We start from the raw sequence: 15,919 nt of genomic DNA on the forward strand, positions 1-15,919 counted from the left end.
TGGCCTTTCCCAGCCCTCTTCTTCCCATTCCCTGTCCCAAACACATCCTGCCCTTCCCATTCCCTGTCCTGAACACATCCCATCCTCCCATTCCCTGTCCTGAGCATATCCCACCCCATTCCCTGGGAATGAGCCGTGAGATGTTGGAGTTCTGGATGCTGAGAACTTTAAACTTTTGTACTAACAAACTCTAACTCGAGAAAACACTGCATTTAACCTAAAGCAGTAAAGAAAGCTTCCAAAATTGATTAATAACACTAAAATGATGAGTGTGTAGTTAATTAAAAGTGTATAATATCACAGAGTAGAAAATTTAAAGTTTTAAAATATAGTAATATATATAAAGTAAAATAAAAGGGCCCCTCTGGAGCTGCTCCCTCCATCCCCACAGGCAGAGCTCCCTCCTCCTGCTCCAGCAGGGATTCCCTGCTCCCAGGCCTGGGACGGCCCGGAGAGCCATGGATATCTGCAGCACTGACAGCTTCCCGTGGGAGCTCAGCCTGGAACCCCTCCATTCCCCTGAAGCTCCAGGTCCCAGCAGACCCAGAGGAGTCTGAGTTTCCTTGGGAAGCCTCTGGTTGTTGCTGTTGGTGTTTTCCCCTTCCCCGCCTGCCCCATAACCAGTTCTCCCTGCCCGTCCCTCCCGTCCTCGGGATGGTTGGGATGGGAAGGACCTGAGCAAACATTTCCTTTTGTTCAGCTCTACTCAGGCATGGCCCTGCTGCTGCAGCTGGGGCCGTGACTCACCCGGCCCAGAGAGGCCGGCTGGAAAATTTGGGGTGTTTTAAAGAAAATGCCCGCTTTTAATGACAGCATTGTAATAACCCCAAACAACCACCCTGCGCTGCCGGGGGAGCGGGAATGTTTAATGCATGAGCTGCGGGGCTTGAGATGGAGCTGGGGAGGAACCAAAAGAGGGGAATAAACCCAAACCCCCGCTGAGGAGCATCCAGCAGGGCTGGCTGTCACCTGCTGTCCCCCTGGAGCCGCCCCGGGGCTGCCCTATCAGCTCCATCTCGGCACGGAGGTGGAACCAGGGTCCCCCGGCCGAACCCCGTCATCCCGGGAAGGAGGAGTTACCTTCCCGAGCCTTTTAATCCAGTCCTGCTGGTTTCCCGGCACAGCCGGCGGAGCTCCCTGCCCATGCGGCCGTGCCCGGCTCGCCATGGCCCCGCGACACGTCGTGCCCATGTCCACCAGCCACGCCGCCCGCGGCGTCTGCGTGCTGGGCACCGAGGTCTTCCTGGACACGCGCCGGTAAGGCCGGGCACGGGCAGCCTGGCGTGCTCCATGGAGCTGCTGGGGCTTGGGATGGGTTGGACTGGGACTGGAGCATCCCAGGCAGGGATTTGGGATGGGTTTGATCGGAATTGGGACATCCCAGGCAGGGGTTTGGGATGGGTTTGATCAGGATTGGGGTATCCAGGGCTGGGATTTGGGATGGGGTTGATCAGGATTGGGGCATCCCAACAGGGATTTGGGATGGGTTTGATCAGGATTGGGATATTGCAGCCAGGGATTTGGGATGGGTTTGATCAGGATTGGGGCATCCCAATTAGGGATTTGGGATGGGTTTGATCAGGATTGGGGCATCTAGGGCTGAGATTTGGGATGGGTTTGATCAGGATTGGGACATCCTGGCCAGGGACTTGGGATGGGTTTGATCAGGATTGGGGCATCTAGGGCTGAGATTTGGGATGGGTTTGATCGGGACTGGGGCATCTAGGGCTGGGATTTGGGATGGGTTTGATTAGGATTGGGGCATCCCAACCAGGGATTTGGGATGGGTTTGATCAGGATTGGGATATTGCAGCCAGGGATTTGGGATGGGTTTGATCAGGATTGGGGCATCCCAATTAGGGATTTGGGATGGGTTTGATCAGGATTGGGATATTGCAGCCAGGGATTTGGGATGGGTTTGATCAGGGTTGGGACATCCTGGCCAGGGATTTGGGATGGGTTTTCTCAGGGTTGGGGCACCCTGGAGTGTTCCCTGGAGCCACCAGGATTCGGGATGGGTTTGCCCAGCATTGCGGCATCTTGGCATGTTCTGCAGAGCTTCAGGGCTTTGGGATGGGTTTGGAGGAGGAACGGGTGGTGAGGGACTCAGAGATCATCAGGAGTTCACCCAAGGGTTTGGGGGGACAGGTCCCTCCAGAGCTGGGTGTGCTTTGGCGGATGATGTCCATGGGGAACTCATCCAAGTTTTTTTTAGGGGATGATGTCCCACTGTGTGTGTTTTAGGGGATGATGTCCCTTGGGGACCTCACCCCAAAACTCTGGTTTTGTGGATGATGTCCCACAGGGAGCTCACTCTTGGGGATAATATCCCACAGGGAGCTCATTTTTGGGCACAATATCCCACAGGGAGCTCATTTTTGGGGATAATATCCTACAGGGAACTCATTTTTGGGGATATTATCCTATACAGAGCTCATCCAAAGGTGGAATGTTGGCTCGAGGCATTGCAGTGGAGCCGGGCCAGGATGGTTTGGAGGCAAAGCCCGAGCACACCCTGGCTAAGCCCGGGTCTATTTCTGGCTCTAAGAACATTGGGCAAGAGCAATTCAAGACGAGCAACTTGGAGCTAAAACGGGAGGAGGAATAAAATGTGTGGCTCAGGCAGAAAAAATCCAGCGGCGGCCGTGCACGGGCAGCATCAGGAAAAGGGATTTTTGCAGAATTAAATATGGGGTGGCTTTATTGGGCAGATAGGCGGCCCTCCCTGCCCTGCTGCCACAGTGTCATTATTTAATAAATCACATTTATAATGACAGAGAACGCAGGCCCGGCTGGTCGGCATCGCATCCAGGCAATTATCAGGATGGAGCACTGGAGCCGGGCCAGGATGTGCCACCATCCCCTCACAGAGCTCTGGCTGCCCTAAAACAGCCTCATGTCCTCCCTCATGCAGATGGGAATGTAGAAAACCCATTATCTACACATTTTTTGTCCTGCTTTTGGACTTTGAACTGCCTCAGTCCTATTTAAACATGGAGCCCAAATGGGGTAATTTGGCTTCTTGGTAATAAATTTGAGCCGTGGTCCCAAAGAGCAGATGGTGGAGGCTCTTCCAGCTGACAAATGGGATCATTTTATTCCTGGGGAGCACCAGATGGGGGGAATTCAGTGATGGATGCATCAGTTTAGGGCTGTGTGGGGCAGAATGTGGAGCTCATTAGGAATTGGGTGGTGCTGCTGAGGTGGGAGGGCCACAAACCCATGGCAAAGAGCCCCAGATCTGCGGGATCCCGGCATCCTGTGGATCCGTGGCTTCATGGGGTGCTCTGGATGGGATCCAACATCCCCCGGATCCGTGGCTTCGTGGGGTGTTTGGGATGGAATCCAGCATCCCTCTGATCCATGGCTTTGCGGGGTGTTGGGATGGAATCCAGCATCCCCCAGATCCACGGCTTTGCGGGGTGTTGGGATGGGATCCAGCATCCCCCGGATCCACAGCTTCATGGGGTGTTCCAGATGGGGATGCCAAGCCCGTGGAATGCCTTAATCTCCTCACAAGCTGCTGGAGGCACCGGGGACACCACGCCAAGAGCAACACCAGGGATAAATCCCTGCCGCGGCGGGGTTTTGATGTTGTGATTTTTACGTTCTCGCTGCCGAAGTTCCCACCTGGCTCCCCCTGGGACGCAGCCGGGGGAGCGGGAGCAGTCAGGGCTGCCGGGATGGGGCGGCCGGGGCTGTAATGAGCAGGGAGCAGCACTTCAAAGGCTCCCGAGGGTGTCACGGAGCCGGGCGCGGGCGCTGCGTGCCCGGATCCAGGCTCCGCTCCAGCCCGAGCATCCCTCGGGTCACGGGATGCTCCCACAACACCCACCTCCATGCGTGGTTGGCATGGAAATCATCCCGGCTTTTTCCCTGCTGGGGTTTTGTGACGGGACACTGAAATTCGGGGAGTTTCTCGTGGTTGCAGGGGGAGGTTGGATGTGGGATAAACCACGGCCGGACGTGCCGGAGCTGCAGCGGGAGCTGGGCTTGCCCAACGCTGCCACAGAGGTCCCACGCGTGGAACTCCAGGAACCATTTCATCACCCAGAGATGGTCTTGGGGCCCCTCCCGCCCAGTCGTGGCTGGGTTTAATTCCAGGTTTGGAGACTTGGCTCCGTGGTTTCTGACCCGAGGTTGCTCCGTTCCAGGTCCATCCCCAAAGGTGCCGCGTCCTTTGACGTGTACGCCACGCCGGCGGTGACGGTGCACATGATCCACAGCCCCACCACAAAGCCCAGCCTGGACTCCCGGTGGCCCCTGGATCCCGACATCGAGGTGGTGGTGACCATCGATGTCACCAGCAGGACTGTCGATGACAACCAGGTCAGATGCTGTTCACGTGGGGAAATAAGTGAAATTTCCTAGGAAAACTCAAGGATTTCTAAGCTATACTGACGAGGTTTTTTACGGGAAAAGCTCGAGCAGAGTTGTGTAATTGGCACTGACGAAAATGAAACCCAGAAGGAGAAGGTCCCACTTGGTGCCTTAATGGTGACATCGCAGTGGTTGCACAAGTCGGTGCCAGGCAGTAAAAAACACCCCAAGTCTGACTTTTTGCATGCCCGATTTTGTGCTGAAGCTGGCAGAGAGGGTTCCAATAAACTGTGATTAATGGTGAATGGCTGGGATGGACTTCCTGGGGCCCAGCTGGGTGGGCAGGCAGGGGCTGGAGCGGTGATCCTTGTGGGGCCCGTCCCAGCTCATCCCGTGATCCTGGGAGGGCAGAGATCCCACCAGCCTGGTGGGGTGTGGGGATGGAGATCCTGCCAGCACGGAGGGATGTGGGTCACGGTGTGGGGATGGAGATCCTGCCAGCCCGGTGGGATGTGGGTCACAGTGTGGGGATGGAGATTCCACCAGCCCGGTGGGATGGGGGTCACGGTGTGGGGATGGAGATTCCACCAGCCCGGTGGGATGGGGGTCACGGTGTGGGGATGGAGATCCCGCTGGCCCAGCGGGATGTGGGGATGGAGATGCCACCACCCTGGTGAGATGTGGGTCACAGTGTGGGGATGGAGATCCCACTGGCTCCATGGGATGTGGGTCACGGTGTGGGGATGTCTCTACAGGTGAAGATCTCCTACTACGACCGCGAGGGCCACGAGCTGGCGGTGGCCTGGCTGTACCTCACCTGTGTTGGTAGGTGCCCACCAAGGCTCGGGGAATTCCTGGTCTCTTGGGATCTGGCTGGATCCACGAGGCTGGAGTTCCTCGGGGGCCACAGGCAATAAAGGTTTGGGTGTTCACCGATGCTGACGAGCAAGAGGAAAATAATTAAACCATTATTAATTAAACACTGCCTTATATGGTGTGGGAGAGACAGAGGCTGGGCTGTGTCCCCACCCAGGAGCATCCTCCTGTGCCTGCTGAGGTGGCTCCTTGTGAGAAGAGGATCCACGGGAGATCTCCTCACCCAGCTCCGGCCGGCACCTCCTCCGTGGCAGTGAGGGGAGAGGGATCGGCACCAAAGCGGTGCCTGACCTATTTCAGGAGTTTAGGGTGAGGTGAATCATCCCCTCCACATGCCTGCTCTCCCCTGCTGACTACAAAGGGAGTCTAGACAACCGGTCTGGGTGCAGAAGTCTCCACTTGGATGGATTAATTACCCTAAATTTGGGATTTTCTGAAGCGTTCACATGACAGTCTGACCTGTGTCCCCAAGTCATGCCTACGCCTCCCAAAATTGCCCCTGGAGAGGCTGAAGGTTTCCCATGTCCCATGGCCGATGGGCCCTGCTGGAGCCAACTGGGGCCACCACTGGCCACAGGGATTTTGCCTTCCAAATGTTCTTCTCTTTGTTGGATTTAGAGTTTCCCTCCTGGCTTTTCCATGTCGTCCTCTCTGCCCCAAGGAGAACAATCCCTGTGTTTTCCACACTTTGTGTGTCCCATCTGGAGGAGTTTTTGGGTTAGGATTGAGGTGGGGTTTGGATGAGGTCACTGGTAAATCTCTGCAGCAGCGGCAGAAATCTGGGGCAGGAAGAGCTCTGTGGAGGAAAGCCCTTCTCAGACTTCCTAGAAATCATTTGGGTATTTGCTCAACTACAATGAAAATGCATTTTTGTTCCTCCACTGTGTTTTGGCTTCGTGGAAAACAGGACAGTCATTAGGAAGTGGGTGAAAACGTAAAATCTGCCATGAAAACATAAAATCTGCCACGAAAACATAAAAAATGGCAAGAAAACAAAATCTGCCATGAAAAAATGCTATGAAAACATAAAATCTGCCATGAAGTGGGGATGTCCCTGCTTGGGGGAACCAAAATGAGAGGAGACAGCTGGAGATCAAAGAGGGAAAGTCATGGCAAAGCCATTGGGTTGGATTTTCTTCTCCTGTTCTGTTGGAATCGTTGTGTCTGGAGCAGCTTTGGGGGCATGAGGTGGGGTTGGTGTGGGGTCATGGTGCCAAGGAGGAGCCCAAAATGGCCCTGAGAGCTCATCCCCTGGCCATGGCTTCCTTCCCTCTCGCTGTTCCAGAGGTGTCCCTGGATGTGGACTGGAGCCGGAGCGGCCGGGTGAAGAGCAAGGGCAAGGACAAGGTGAGGAGAGCGTCCTGGAGGGCGGATCCATCGCCAGCCTCTTCCTGGAAAATCTCCAGGGGGCACAGGGACCTGGGAGGTGTCTGCGTGAGGGCAAACACCCGACAGATCCTCAACCTACTAATTGAGCAGGAAAAGGATTTATTTTCCTATTCCATGCCAAAACCGCCTGCAGCTACAGCCTGGCCCTGAGGATCCAGTAGGAGAAAACTCTTGGCTTTTTCTTCCCTTTCTCTTTCCTTTCTCTTCCATCTCCTTTCTCTTTTTCTTTTCCTTTTTGGGCACCAAAGGTGCCTCTGAATGAGTTGATCAAACAGCAGGGGATTTCCCCCTTTGGCCATACATCTGCTTGTGCCCAGGCCCTCAAGCCAGGCTAATTAACCACAGCCCAGCCGGGCTAATTAACTGCAGCCTGATCGGTGGCGCAAATTGGTATCAAGATGGGCTGAGCTTCCAGAAGCGCTGCAGCCGTGTCCAGGCGAGGCTGGAGGCACTTCCAGCCTGGCTGGGAGATAAAATCTCGGAGCAGCCCGTGCAGGCCCTGCTGGAGCTGCCGTTTGGAGCGGCGCTGGTGGCTCCTCGCGGCGCAGTCGCGTTCTCCTCCAAGCACGGGGCTCTCCTCAGCCCAGGGTGGGGAAACTCCTGCTCCTGTCCCCTCTCGGTGCTTCTCCTCCAGGCCAAGTGGACGTGGGGCCCGGATGGACAAGGGGCCGTGCTGTTGGTCAACTGTGACCGGGACAGCCCCGGCGTGGGGGGCACGGACAGCGGCCAGGCGGACATACGGACCCCGACAGGTCGGCTGCGACCCCGAGGGGCTCCCTGGGGGCTTCCCTGCTGCCATCCCCTCCCTCCGTGTCTCCTGTGCCCCCCAGACCTCCAGGACATGTCGGTGATGCTGCTGCGGACCCAGGGCCCCAGTGCCATCTTCGCCGAGTACCCGGTGGTGCTGCACGTCCCCGAGAGCGACGCGGACAAAGTGCGGGTGTTCCACGCCGTCCGTGAGTGCCTCTGCCTCCCCTGCCCCCAGCAGCCCCCGTGACCCCAAGGACAGCCAGCCCCACAGGTTTTGTTCATTGGGGCGCCCCTATTTGCTGTAATCACCCTTTTACCCCCAAAGCTCTTCTGCTGTTGCACAGGGTGGGGCCGTATGGGAAAAACCAAGGGGGAGAAGGCTCCAAAGAGGCTTTTCCCAATGAGGGCTGGAATTTTGACATTCCCATGGCGCGGGAACCCCCACGTGGCTCCCGGCACTGTTTTGGCTCGGGCAGGGAGCCAAGCAGCCAAGCAGCCCATCCCGTTGGGCAGCGCCCTACGCCTTTGAACGGTTGGATCCCCGGCAGCTCCGTGACGAAAATCAGGTCTGGGGAGCCAAGGGTGTCATTAGATCCTCAGCCGGAGCCACGCACCTTGAAAGGGCTGGACCCGAGGGGACGGAGTCCTCTTTGTCCTGGGAAGATCAAGAGTGTTCCCCAGGAAGGAGGAGGAGGAGGAGGCTCCTCTGCCACCCTTGGGCACCAGCCACCTCCTCCTCCTCCTGCTGCTGGTGTGTCCCCCTGTGGGCAGGCTGTGGGAACCCGGGGTTCTCCAGGCTGCTGAACTTGGGGTGGGAATCCCAGGTTCTCCAGGCTGCTGAGTTCAGGGTGGGAATCCGGGGTTCTCCAGGCTGAGTTTGGGGTGGGAATCCCAGGTTCTCCAGGCTGCTGAGTTTGGGTTTCTCCAGGTGGCGATGCCCACCCGCTCTACAAGCCCGTGCTGGGCCCGGACAAGCTCTCCTACGTGCTGGACCACGCTGGCCACGGGGACAGCACCTTCTACGTGGAGGGGCTGGCGTTCCCCGACAGGGGCTTCACCGGCCTCGTGTCCTTCAGTGCCAGCCTGCTGGAGGTGCCCCATAAGGTACGGGGGGGTCAGCCCCACCCCTCCCCTAGCAAACCCCCCGTGGTGGAGGTCCCAGGCTCCGTTTTGGCTCCACCAGGACTCGCCGGGCACGCCGATCTTCACGGACACCGTGGTGTTCCGCGTGGCGCCCTGGATCATGACGCCCAACACCCAGCAGCCCCTGGAGGTCTTTGTCTGCAGGTAGGAGGGGTGTCCCCGCCGTGGACAGAGGTGTGCCCTGCCCTGGGGCACTCTCCAGGGAGGAGTTCCCCACCCTTCCTGCCTGTGTGGGGCCCCAGCTGAGCCAGGCTCAGGCATTCCTGACTGCGGATGTTTGGGAAGGGAGCCAGCTGCTGCTGGGAGTCATTTCCATCCCGAGGAGAGCGGCTGGAGTTCCCTCTCCAGGTCCATTCCCATGCAGGAATGTTGCCCAGGGCATTTAAATCCCAAGGAGAAATGCTGGAAGACCTTCTCCAGGTCCAATTCCATGCAGGAATGCTGCCCGGGGTGTTTAAATTCCAGGGAGAAAGGCTGGAGCTCCCTCTCCAGCTCCAATCCCACCAAGGCTGGAGCTCCCTCTCCAGCTCCAATCCCACCAAGGCTGGAGTTCCCTCTCCAGCTCCAATCCCACCAAGGCTGGAGCTCCCTCTCCAGCTCCAATCCCACCAAGGCTGGAGTTCCCTCTCCAGCTCCAATCCCACCAAGGCTGGAGTTCCCTCTCCAGGTCCATTCCCATGGAATGTTGCCCAGGGTGTTCAGGGTTGAGGAACGAGCTGTGGGCTCGGGGTTTTGGGGGCTCCCCATGATCCCCTCGCAGCCCCGGCCCCTCGCTGTCCCCCCAGCATCAAGCAGGGCTCGGATTCCAACGAGGCCTTCCTGGAGGGGCTGCGGGCGCTGCTGCGGAAAGCCAACTGCAAACTGACCGTGTGCTCGGAGCAGGACTCGCGCAGCGACCGCTGGATCCAGGTCAGCCCCCCCGGCCCCCCGGGCACAGCTGAGCCCCCCCGTGGCTTGGGCAGCTCCTGGAATGCCAGGGATGGGCCAGGGAGCGGGCACTGAGGCACAGGGAATGCTGCCGGGGTGGCACGGATGGGGACAATGGCCAGAGAGCCCAGCCTGGCACCAGGGACACAGAGGGGCACCCGTGGGGCTGTGCAGGAGGGGCCCCACTGCAAGGGGGACCCCAGTGAGGGAGGGGACCCTGTGGGGACATTGCAAGAGGGATTGTCCCATGGGACACTGTTCCATTGCTCCATTGCCCCATGGGACACTGCAGGAAAGACCCCATTGCAAAAGGGACCCCGTGGGGCTTTTGAGGGTGACCCCATTGCAAGGACCCCATGGGACATTGCAAAGCAGACCCCACTGAAAAAGGGCCCCCATGGGACATTGCAAGGGGGTCCCTTTTGCAGAAGGGTCCCCGTGGTGCTGTGGAAGAGGGACCCAAGGGACACCTTGAGAGTGACCTCACTGTACGAGGGGACCCCATTGAAAGGGGGGCCATGTGGGGCTGGGCAGGAGGGTCCCAGTGCCGGGGGACCCCAGGGGAATGCCATGGCTGTGGTGTCACCCCTTGGGGCTGGGCAGGAGGGTCCCAGTGCCAGGGGGACCCCAGGGGGATGCCATGGCTGTGGTGTCACCCCGTGGGGCTCTGCAGGAGGGTCCCAGTGCTGGGGGACCCCAGGGGGATGCCATGGCTGTGGCGTCACCCGGGAGGGTTGGGCAGGAGCCTCCCCGGTGGTTTAGGCTGGGCTTTGCCAGGCTCGCCCCATTTCCTGCCTCACCCTCCCCACATCCCTGGTGGAGATTCCTATCAGTCCCCAGAGCCTTCTTCCTTCTCGTCTCCTTCCCACAGGATGAGCTGGAGTTCGGCTACGTGGAAGCTCCACACAAAACCTTCCCCGTGGTCTTCGACTCTCCCAGGAACAGAGGCCTGAAGGATTTCGCTTTCAAGAAGATCCTGGTGTGTCTTTTTGTTGAAATCCCCCCTTTTCTCCCCAAAAACCCCACACAGGAGGTCCTTGGCACCTCTTCCCTCTTTCCCAGGGCCCAGATTTTGGCTATGTGACCCGGGAGCCTCCCGGGAAGAACGTGACCAGCCTGGATTCCTTCGGGAACCTGGACGTGAGCCCACCCGTGACCGTGCGGGGCAAGGAGTACCCGCTGGGGCGGATCCTCATCGGCAGCCCCCTGCCCTGGTGAGCACCCCTCCTTGGGAGCTCCCAAAACCCGCCCTTGGGAGCTCCCAAAACTGTCCCTTGGGAGCTCCCAAAACCCTCCCTTGGGAGCTCCCAAAACCCTCCCTTGGGAGCTCCCAAAACCCGCCCTTGGGAGCTCCCAAAACCCTCCCTTGGGAGCTCCCAAAACTGTCCCTCAGGAACTCCCAAAACCCTCTCTCAGGAGCCTCTCAGAGAAAAAGCCTGGCCCCGATCCCCATCAAATCCCAGATTTTGTAGGCAAACCCCACAGCTGCTCCTCTGACCCTCACAAAACCCGGCTCCTGTTTTCCTGTTTTCTCTTTTTCCCATTTTCTCCTTTTCCCTTTTTCCCATTTTCCCACTTTCCCTTTTTCCCTTTTTCTCATTTTCCCACTTTCCCACTTTCCCACTTTCCCATTTTCCCATTTTCACATTTTTCTCTTTTCCCATTTTTCCCTTTTTCCCATTTTCCCATTTTCACATTTTCCCATTTTCCCTTTTTTCCCTTTTCCCCTTTTTCCTTTTTCCCATTTCTCATTTTCCCCTTTTTCCCCCGTTTTCACCCCTTTTTCCCCAACCCCGCACACCCGGGCTGGGTTTGTTCTTTGGCAGAGGAGCGGGGGAGCCCAGGCCAGGGTGAAATCCCGAATAACCGGGGATTGTTGTGCCCGGGAAATCCCGAATAACCGGGGATTGTTGTGCCGGGCTGGCGGTGCTCGGCAGCCCCGAGGGAACAAAGCTCCCTGCGAAGCCTCCACAAAGGAGGGCATTTTCCGGGAAAAACAACCCCGCTCCATCCCAAAACCCCACGGGACGCTCCCGTCCCAGCCCGCGGCTCGCGCTGCTTCCAGAGGCAGGGAAATGGGATTGTCCCAGCCCCATGGGGCCTCAATGGTCCCTCATTACCAGGAATTTAATTAACGTCTTCCCAGCCAGTTCTGTCTAAGAAAACTTGGCCCTCACACCGAAGTGAGGCGGGATTTGGGAATCGCAGGGGTGGGAAAAACCCATCCCAGAGGTGCCCGAGCAGAGCCGGGCATGGAGTGATCCCATCCCTAGGGACAGATCCGGCCTGGAGCTTGTTTATGGAAAATGAGGGGATATAGTGATGTATTTATCCAAAATACAGGGAGATACACCGATATATCTATGGAATATTAGGGATCTAATAATAGATATTTTTACTGCTATATTTATAGGGATTTAGCAATATATATTTATATAACATAAATTTACACCCTTTATATGTGATATAGGGATTTATCCATGTATTTATCCAAAGTACAGGGAGATACACCGATATATCTATGGAATATTAGGAATCTAGTAATAGATATTTTTACTCATATATTTATAGGGATTTAGCAATATATACATATATCTATGGAATATTAGGGATCTAATAATAGATATTTGTACTGCTATATTTTTAGGGATTTAGCAATATATATTTATATAACATAAATTTACACCCTTTATATGTGATATAGGGATTTATCCATGTATTTATCCAAAGTACAGGGAGATACACCGATATATCTATGGAATATTAGGAATCTAGTAATAGATATTTTTACTCATATATTTATAGGGATTTAGCAATATATACTTATATAATGTACACATTTACACCCTTTATATGCAATATAGGGATATATCAATGTATTTATCCAAAATACAGGGAGATACACAGATATGTTTATGAAATAGTAGGGATCTAGTAATATATGTTGATATAAAATAGGGATTTAGTAATATATATTTATACAATATATGGATTTAACAATATATATATTTAAATAATACAGGGATTGAGCAGTATATCTTTCTATAACATGTATATATTAACAGTACATATATTCTAGGGATATATTGATGCATTTATCTAAAATACAGGGAGATACACCGATATATTTATGCAATATTAGGGATCTAGTGATATCTATTTATATTGATATATTTATATAATACAGGGATTTAGCAGTACGTGTTTCTATAATATGTATATATTAACACACTTTATATATAATACAGGGATATATCAATGTATTTATATAAAACACGGAGTTTTGTTGATATATTTATGTAATATTAGGGATCTAGTAATTTATATTTCTATAAAATAGGGATTTAGTTATATCTATTTATATAATATATTGATTTAACTATATATTTATATTTATATGTTTATATAACATAGGCATCTAGTAATAAATATTGATACATTCATATGAGGATTTAGCAATATATATTTATATAATGTGCATCTATTACCACACTTTATATACGACACAGGACTGTATTAATATAAAACAGACATAATGACACATAATTGGGCCATTAGGCAGATAAATCTCTATTAAAGCAGAACCATCTATAATTTATATGATTACATGCATTTAAATACGTGGATGTCTATAATGTAGCTTGGGCCATTTTCCCTCAAAAGCAGGATAAAAATGAGCCTCGTGGTGATCGGGGGGGTTTGGGGAGGGGATTTTGGGGCAGAGAGGGGATTTTGGGGAGTGGATTTTGGGGGGGAATTTTGGGGAGCGGGTTTTGGGGTGGGAAGCAGGTTTTAGGGAGAGGAGCGAGTTTTGGGGTGGGGAGGGGATTTTGGGGAGTGGATTTTGGGGGGGAATTTTGGGGAGCGGGTTTTGGGGAGCGGAGTGGGATTTGGGACAGGGAGGGGATTTTGGGGAGTGGGTTTTGGGGAGGGGATTTTGAGGAGTAGGTTTTGGGGTGGGAAGCAGGTTTTAGGGAGAGGAGCGAGTTTTGGGGTGGGGAGCGGATTTTGGGGAGTGGATTTTAGGGAGGAGAACAGGTTTTGGGGTGGGGGTTTTGGGGCAGGGAGCAGGTTGTGGGGCAGGGAGTGAGTTTTGGGGCGGGGAGCAGGTTTTGGGGCAGGGAGGAGATTTTGGGGAGCAGATTTTGGGGCAGGGAGTGGGTTTTGGGGAGGGGAGCGAGTTTTGGGGCAGGGAGTAGGTTTTGGGGCAGGTAGGGGATTTTGGGGAGTGGGTTTTAGGGAGGAGAGCAGGTTTTGGGGCAGAGGTTTTGGGGCAGGGAGCAGGTTTTGGGGAGGGGGTTTTGGGGCGGGGGTTTTGGGGCAGAGAGCAGGTTGTGGGGCAGGGAGCAGGTTTTGGGGCAGGGGTTTTGGGGCAGGGAGCACGCTTTGGGGCAGGGTTTGGGGCGGGCGCGGTGCCCACGCAGCCTGTCCCGCAGGATGGCCGGGCGCAGGATGTGCCGCGCCGTGCGGGATTTCCTCTTCGCGCAGACGGTGCAGGCGCCACTCGAGGTCTACTCGGAGTGGCTCAGCGTGGGCCACGTGGACGAGTTCCTCACCTTCGTCCCTGCTCTGGACAGGAAGGTGCCGACCCCGGAGCCTCCCTGGGCTCTTCACAGCACCCCAAAAATCCCCTTTGGCAGCTGTTTGTCCTTCCGGGGGCTCTGGGGGATGGAGCCCCTTTGGGGCAGCCCAGGGGGATGGGTTTGGGATTGGCATGGGCATCTCATGGCCCAGGGATGGATTTGGGATTGCTGTGGGCATACTAGGGCCCCAGGGATGGATTTGGGATTGCTGTGGGCATCTCATGGCCAAGGGATGGATTTGGGATTGCTGTGGGCATCTCACAGTCCAGGGATGGATTTGGAATTGCTGTGGGCATCCTAGGGCCCCAGGGATGGATTTGGGATCTCCATGGGCATCTCACGGCTCAGGGGGATGGATTTGGGATTGCTGTGGGTATCTCAAGGCCTGGGGCTGGGTTTGGGATGGCCGTGGTGCCTCCCAGCTGGACTCTGGGGTGTTTCATCCCCCACACCAGGGGTGACCCCGGGCTCTGTCCCACAGGGATTCCGGCTGCTCCTGGCCAGTCCCAACGCCTGCTACAAACTCTTCAAGGAGAAGCAGCAGCAGGGCCACGGGGAGGCCACGCAGTTCATCGGTGAGGGCTGCCTGAGGACGTCCCTAGGGAGCGACATTCCTGCTGTCCCTTTTGCTCTCCCTTCCACGTATCCATTCCCAGTGTCCATCCCGCTGTCCATCCCAGTGTCCATTCCCAGTGTCCATCCTGCTGTCCATTCCCAGTGTCCATTCCCCCTGTCCATTCCGCTGTTCATCCCTCTGTCCATCCCTCTGTCCCTGACCGCTCCCACACCCCAGGGATGAAGGGCACTGAGAAGAAGAGCATCGACGAGATCCTGGCGGATGAGTCCCTGCGCAGCGACAACCGCCACGTGCAGGTGGGACCCCGGGCCCGGGGGGTCCCCTCCTCATTCTGGGGGTTCTGGGGTGCAGGGGTGGGATTGGGGTCCTGGGGAATGGCCGGAGTGCCTGGAGGGGGCGAGGAGAGGGAATGACCAAAGGGAGGTGGCAGCTGAAGGGAAAGAGAGGATGGGATGGGATGGGATAGGATGGGATGGGATGGGATGGGATGGGATGGGATGGGATGGGGTCCACAGGGATGGGGTGGGAGGTTGTTCCCTTGGATGGGGTGGGATCCAGGCAGGATCCAGCAGGGTCCATGGGTGGGATTGGAGGGCGGGAATGGCAGTTCCGGGTCCTTCCCGCAGCGCTGCATTGACTGGAACCGTGACCTGCTGAAGCAGGAGCTGGGGCTGAGCGAGCAGGACATCGTGGACATCCCGCAGCTCTTCATCCTGACCAACTCCCGCGCCGACGCGCTCTTCCCGGACATGGTGAGACCCCGACCCCTCAACCCTGCCCCGATCCCAGTCCCCAGGGACTGATCCCTGCTGGACTCCCCGCGCTGCCCCAGGTGAACATGCTGGTGCTGGGCCGGCACCTGGGCATCCCCAAGCCCTTCGGGCCCGTGGTGGGCGGGCGCTGCTGCCTGGAGCAGCGCGTGCGGGAGCTGCTGGAGCCGCTGGGCCTCTCCTGCACCTTCATCGACGACTTCTTCTCCTACCACGTCCTGTCGGGGGATGTCCACTGCGGCACCAACGTGCGCCGCAAGCCCTTCGCCTTCAAGTGGTGGCACATGGTGCCCTGACCCCCCTGGTGCCCTGACCCCCCTGGTGCCCTGACCCTGGGCCTGCAGGGGAAGGTGCAATTCCTGCAGCCCAAGGGGAAGGTGCATTTCCTGCACAGGAAAAGCACCGGCAGCTCGGGTTTGGCCAATAAAGCTTCACGGACACTGAGGGGGCAGCGCTTTCCCGTCTCTCGTCCTTCCCTCCTCCCCTCCAGGGCTGAAGATGTTTGGAGCCCGGTTTTGGGCACGGGGTTTGGTTTGGGGCTGGTGGGCACAGCGGGGCTGGGGAGGCTGCTCTGGGGGGTGCGG

The 15,919-nt window shown here is 56.0% G+C and overlaps 1 protein-coding gene across 1 annotated transcript; it reads left to right on the plus strand.

The window, feature by feature from the left end:
• Nucleotides 1-1,165: 1,165 nt before the first annotated feature.
• Nucleotides 1,166-15,631, plus strand: LOC120496751 (protein-arginine deiminase type-1-like). The gene is made up of 16 exons (XM_039697479.1): nucleotides 1,166-1,257; nucleotides 4,155-4,329; nucleotides 5,076-5,145; nucleotides 6,482-6,543; nucleotides 7,220-7,337; nucleotides 7,416-7,541; nucleotides 8,264-8,439; nucleotides 8,519-8,622; nucleotides 9,264-9,387; nucleotides 10,277-10,384; nucleotides 10,468-10,619; nucleotides 13,842-13,986; nucleotides 14,470-14,563; nucleotides 14,782-14,861; nucleotides 15,192-15,317; nucleotides 15,398-15,631. The coding sequence occupies exons 1-16, from the start codon at nucleotides 1,166-1,168 to the stop codon at nucleotides 15,629-15,631; spliced, it is 1,986 nt and encodes a 661-aa protein (XP_039553413.1).
• The last annotated feature ends 288 nt before the right edge of the window (nucleotides 15,632-15,919 follow it).

Source organism: Passer montanus, unplaced genomic scaffold (genome assembly GCF_014805655.1).
Source record: "Passer montanus isolate IOZ18808 unplaced genomic scaffold, ASM1480565v1 scaffold118, whole genome shotgun sequence".
Lineage (NCBI taxonomy): Eukaryota > Metazoa > Chordata > Aves > Passeriformes > Passeridae > Passer > Passer montanus.

Bases quoted from the DNA above. Each gene is read 5' to 3' on its own strand.
- LOC120496751 (XM_039697479.1), top strand. From the start codon at position 1,166: ATGGCCCCGCGACACGTCGTGCCCATGTCCACCAGCCACGCCGCCCGC. The intron at 8,440-8,518 runs GTACGGGGGGGT...TGGCTCCACCAG, and splicing joins TGCTGGAGGTGCCCCATAAG to GACTCGCCGGGCACGCCGAT. The intron at 10,620-13,841 runs GTGAGCACCCCT...CCTGTCCCGCAG, and splicing joins ATCGGCAGCCCCCTGCCCTG to GATGGCCGGGCGCAGGATGT.